Source organism: Narcine bancroftii, chromosome 1 (genome assembly GCF_036971445.1).
Source record: "Narcine bancroftii isolate sNarBan1 chromosome 1, sNarBan1.hap1, whole genome shotgun sequence".
NCBI lineage: Eukaryota > Metazoa > Chordata > Chondrichthyes > Torpediniformes > Narcinidae > Narcine > Narcine bancroftii.
Window position 1 is genome coordinate 83,992,814 of NC_091469.1, and position 6,000 is coordinate 83,998,813.

At 45.2% G+C, this 6,000-nt stretch overlaps 1 protein-coding gene across 1 annotated transcript in view; it reads right to left on the minus strand.

Annotated features, from left to right (window-relative positions):
* The window catches only part of slc2a6 (solute carrier family 2 member 6), a 28,527-nt gene extending 24,923 nt beyond the window's left edge, over nt 1-3,604 (minus strand). Inside the window, exon 1 of the mRNA XM_069931325.1 lies at nt 3,522-3,604. Coding sequence (XP_069787426.1) covers nt 3,522-3,592 — 71 coding nt within the window. The 5' untranslated portion in view covers nt 3,593-3,604. The remainder of the gene's footprint in view (nt 1-3,521) is intronic.
* Between the last annotated feature and the right edge of the window lie 2,396 nt (nt 3,605-6,000).

Genomic DNA, 6,000 nt, shown 5'->3' on the forward strand with positions numbered 1-6,000 from the left:
GCCAATTGATATGCTCTCCCTTTGGACCTAATGCTGTCTCTAATTTCCCTTGTTATCCACGGTTGAGTCACATTTTTTGGTTTATTTTTATGCCAAACCGGTATAAACGATTTCTGCAATTCTTCCATTAGATCTTTGAATGCCTTCCATTATCTATCCACCATCAACCCCCCCATAAACACCACCCAATCAATCTTACTCAACTCCCGTCTCATACCATCATAATTCCCTTTATTTAAATTCAGGACCTTAGTCTCAGTTTTAATTTTTTCACTCTCCATGTCGAGTGAGAATTCGATCATATTGTGATCACTCCTACCCAAAGGGCCTCGAACAACAAGATTGCTGATTAGCCCCTTTTCATTACATAATACCCAGTCTAAAATGGCCTGCTCCCAAGTTGGTTCCTCGACATATTGGTCTAGATAACCGTCCCATAAACATTCAAGGAATTCCTCCTCCTCAGTATTTTTACTAATTTGGCTAGTCCAATCTATATGTAAATTAAAGTTTCCCATGATGACAGCTGTCCCCTTATTGCACGGTTCTCTAATTTCTCTTATTATGCCTTCCCTCACCTCTACATAACTATTTGGAGGCCTATATACCACCCCCACTAACGTTTTCCGCCCCTTGCTATTCCTCAGTTCTACCAATATAGATTCCCCATCTTCCGAGTTAATATCCTTCCTGTCAATCATGTCAGTCCCTTCTCTCACCATCAAAGCTACCTCACCCCCTTTTCTTTCTTGCCTACCCCTCCTAAATATCGTATACCCCGGGATGTTAAGTTCCCAGGCTTGCCCACCTTGCAGCCATGTTTCTGTAATCCCAATTAAATCGTATTTGTTTGTCTCAATTTCCACAGCCAATTCATCTACCTTGTTCCGAATGCTTCTTGCATTAAGATATAAAGCCTTCGATTTGCTTTTTTCACCCTCCTTGCTCTTTCTGATTTTTTTAACTTTCGCTGCTTAACCCAACTTTTCCTATTTTATCTTTCCTGTCCTTTGTCTTATCATACAGGTTCCCATCCCCCTGCCAAATTAGTTTAAACCACATCCAACGGCTGCACCAAACATAGCTGCCAATATATTGACCCCTTTTGGGTTTAGGTGTAACCCATCCTTTTTGTAAAGGTCATGCCTTCCCCAAAAGAGATCCCAATAGTCCAAGAAGCCAAAACACCAGCTCCTCAGCCACACATTCATTTGTCTTAACCTTCCATTTTTGTCCTCAGTTGCGTTTGGCACAGGTAGCAATCCAGAGATCACCACCCTGGTGGTCCTGTTTCTTAGCTTCTGTCCTAGCTCACTGTAATCCTTTTTTAGTACCTCCTCCCTCTTTTTATCTATGTCATTGGTACCCACATGTACCAAGACATCAGGCTGCTTGCCCTCTCCTTTCAGAATACTCTGGGCCCGATTTGAGATATCCCATACTCTTGCACCAGGGAGGCAGCACACCATGCAGGTATACCTATCTTGCTCACAGAATCTCTTGTCTGTACCCTTGACAATGGAGTCCCCAATGACCACTGCATTCTTTCATACCTTTTGTACCACCATATCAGGCTCAGTGCCATCGACCTTATCATTGCAGCCAGCTTCTGTCAGGTCATCTCCCTCAACAGCATCAAACACAATATACCTGTTGCTGAGAGGAGTAGTCACAGGTGTGCTCTCCATTTTCCTGGTATTTTTCTTCCCACCCCTGACAGTTACCCACTTTCCTGACACATTTGGTCTTGGGGTAACTATGTCCCTGAAAGTTGAATCTATCAACTCCTCACTCTCCCTTACCAGCCGCAGGTCCTCAAGCTGCAGCTCCAGATCCCCAACTCGGTCCTTAAGGAACTGCATCCCGGTGCACCTGACGCAGGTGTGGCTATCTGGGAGGGTGGAACTCACCCATGGTTCCCACATCTGACACCCAGTACAAAGCACTAAGCCCATAGGCATGACTGAGCTAAAATAATGCCGCTTACCTTTCTCCTCGCCTGCTTTCGCCTAAGTCTGTTGAGCCAAAGCCGCCGCGTCGCTCACTCGCCGGGCCGCTAACCTCCCCTCACCTTCTCGTCACTTTCACCAAGCTCCTCCACCTCCGACTCTCAGCCGAACCAAGTAGGCCCAAGCCCCGGTAAGCCCCCGACTTTTATAGCTTACCTTCTTGTCACTTTCTCCAAGCTCCTCCTCCTCCGACTCACAGCCCGACTCTCTCCGAGCTCCACCTCCGACTCACAGCCGATTCAAGTCGAAAGAACCAAAGACTTGTTGATCCAAACCAAGGCTTTTATTAACTAAAAGACTGGAGCATATCACAAGTAGGTCGACCAATCCAGAATGACCTGGTGTGGCTAGGAGCAATCCTTTAAGACCTCCCAGTAGGTGTGGCTACCTCAGCCAATCATAGTCATCCTACACTCTTTGGCTTGGCTTCGCGGACGAAGATTTATGGAGGGGGTAAAAGTCCACGTCAGCTGCAGGCTCGTTTGTGGCTGACAAGTCCGATGCGGGACAGGCAGACATGGTTGCAGCGGCTGCAGGAGAAGATTGGTTGATTGGGGTTGGGTGTTGGGTTTTTCCTCCTTTGCCTTTTGTCAGTGAGGTGGGCTCTGCAGTCTTCTTCAAAGGAGGTTGCTGCCCGCCAAACTGTGAGGCGCCAAGATGCACGGTTTGAGGCGATATCAGCCCACTGGCGGTGGTCAATGTGGCAGGCACCAAGAGATTTCTTTAGGCAGTCCTTGTACCTTTTCTTTGGTGCACCTCTGTCACGGTGGCCAGTGGAGAGCTCGCCATATAACACGATCTTGGGAAGGCGATGGTCCTCCATTCTGGAGACGTGACCCACCCAGCGCAGCTGGATCTTCAGCAGCGTGGACTACACTACAATCTGTACATATACACATATACACTGTGTACTATCACACAGTGACTTGAACATCTGTGCCCCTAACATGTCTTCCCCATTTACACCTAGATTCCAAGCCATGGACAGCCTCTCTACTCTATTCAGACATCTCAATACCCTCCACTACAACATCTACGTTCTTTAAGTGTCTACCTTCTTTAATCATCTTAGAATATCTTATTTGTTGATCTTAATATTATTATGAGAGCAGATAATATGCAGTATTTCTGCATTTCTTACAACCTAAAAGGAGTCATCTTAAAGACATTTCAAAGCATTTTATGGTCAATTAAGTATTTTGAAATGTGGCAAACATTTCTCCAGCAAACTCCCAGTCTACAATGTTCGGGTGATAACAGGGAGATGAATTAAAGAGTTCAGGTTATTTCCTGCATTTATTTTCCAGGTTTTCAATATCTGTAGTATTTTACTGTGGTACTTCCAATTCCAGGTCATTGTTGAACCTTGTCTTTTAACAACATTAAAAGCATTAAAATGGCAAATTATGACTAAATATCCCATTTTTAAAGTATTACAGTTTTGTGAAACTTCTTAAAATTAATTTTTTATGAATTTCATCCAATTTTTAAGAAGCTATTTCTAGCTCTTACCCTGTTTGAGGCTCCTGCTGGTTGTTATTAACACAGAAGGTGTTATACTTTTGAGAAGTGATATTTGTCATCAATGCGTTCCTCATGTTGGGATGGAGTGATAATCCTCTTTATCCAGCATTGGGCTTTTATACTTTGCTTTTCCTCTGCTCACTTCCTCTTTACAGAATTTCACCATCTGTGGGAAATTAATCACCCTGAATAGCTGCTATACAATAAGACTGGGGAGAATTTTTGTGATGAATGGACCAGAATTTCCATATTAGCATTCAACCAATGGGAGGAACGAAAAAGAGCAAGCAAACTTTCAAACAAGTGTCAAATGAAGAGTGAACAACCTGAAAAATCAGTGAATTTTGCCAGGTAGAATTATTTATTTCAGACCATTGATTTCAGCTATCACTAGATTTAGCCCTATTTTTTATGCTGATACTAACGGGAAAAACTCTGTGTTGCGAAAGCTTCACAGAATGAAGAAATTCTCTTTGGTCACCCAAGTCCAGGAAATCAAAAAATAGAAAGTGCTTAAGTGGTTCCTACATAATTGGTTGCAGGAATAGAAGAGCCATAGCCCCTCCACAAAAGATATTAATAAGATATAAAGAGTGCATAGAAGATTTACGAGAATGTTGCCAAGACTTCAGGAACTGAATTATAGGAAAAGATTAAAGAGATTAGTATTGGAGGTCAATCTCAAGGCTCCCAATCATCAAAAACTTCTTCATGGACTCTCTTTAAAATTTTACTGGAATAAATTGTGGTGCGATGAGGTAGTAGCAAGGAAGCACAAAACTTGAAAGACTGTACACACCACCGGCCTACTGCAGAGGGCAACTTCTGTACCTGCAGGAGTGTAAGGGGACAGGACAACACCTGGCCAGCTGCCAATCAGTCGGCCTGAATGGATCAAGCCCCACACGGTCAGGTGTCAATCACCCTCTGGGATTATAAGCCTGTGCCGGCCTCCCGAGGCCTCACACTGAGTTGCTGTAGCCACAGCCAGCCTGGCTCTGTGGAGGTTTCTCTGAATTAAAGCCTGTTGTTCAGTCTTTACCTTGTGTGTGTCTGATTCTGTCTAACAGTGCACCACAATTTAATCCACAAAATTTTCCTATGGCTGCCATGGAAAAACTCCTGTGCGCAGGGAGCCTTGAGGTCGACCCACACCACCCGGAAGCCCAGACACACTTCGAGATCTGGCAGCACGCGGCCAAGGGAATCATTGAGGCACATGAGGGCGACATTCTGGACTCTGAATGGAAGAGGTTGGTTCTACTCTAGTCAAAGCTGGGTCCCCGAGCCTTCCAGGTAACCAAAGGCTGCTCCACGTACAAGAGCGCAATGGAAACCCTTGAGAACTTGTAAAAGCCCCCCATAAATGTGGTCTGTGCAAGGTACCTCCTCAACACCCGAGCCTAGCACCCTGGGGAGACGGCTGAGTCTTACCTGGGACACTTGAGAGAGTTGGCCCGACCGTGTCTAGCTGAACCTGGGGTAGGTGTAGAGCAGGTCGAGAGGCTGATCCGGGATGCCTTTGTGAGAAACAAAAATACCTTCACAGAAATTGCTCGAGTCAAAAATTGAGAACAAAGAACATTTATTATACAACAATGCAAAGTTGGGTGCTTTCCCCATATCCTGGGAATACACACATACACTGGGGCTCACCCAACTTTTATACAGTTTATTTCAGTATAGAAGTACCCTCCCCCTTACATTCTTCTGCCTCCTGGATTAGTTTGGCATTAGGCAATCCTGTCTGCCTACGTGCTGTTTCTGTGAACTTGGAGGACCAGGAGGTATCCTGTCGGTGTCCCATCATATCATTGTCCTTATTCACACCTTCCCGACTCTCAGGGCTTACTAATATGCAGAACTTGCTAATTCTGTCTGTCTAAGGCTTACTAATTACATTTGTGGAACTTGCTGACTCTCTCTAAGGCTAGAAGACCCTTATCTTATTCAGACTAACTTTACTTCCTACATTCTATTATCTACCCTTATCCTATTCATACTGGCTTTATTCATTACACATATATCCATACTAGCTTTCTTCATCTCCTTCATCTCTCATATTTTCATATTAGTTTTACTCATCTCTCACACCTTCAAGGCTATTCAATAGCTAAAGTCTATTCAATTCCAGGTTCCCCCAGGCTCCTTCATGGCCCTCTCACACTGCAGCTGCAGTCCCAGGCCAAGCTGGGGAGAAGAACATTGCTGCAGCAGGTGCCCGGCACCCCTGTACGTTGGTCCTGGTGTGGGTCAGATCGATGATCACGCCAAAACTGCCCAGCTAGGAACCTGTATTGTTCTCGATGTGGCAAGAAAGGCCGCTTTGCAAAAGTGTGCCTATCTAAACTTGCTGGCAGCTCAGCGGCTCTCTATGACCTCCCTACCTCCCCCGTGGACCCCTCCCCCCACATGCACGTGCCGTGCTGGACGGTGCCATTGTCTCCACGACGATTTCCATCTTCCC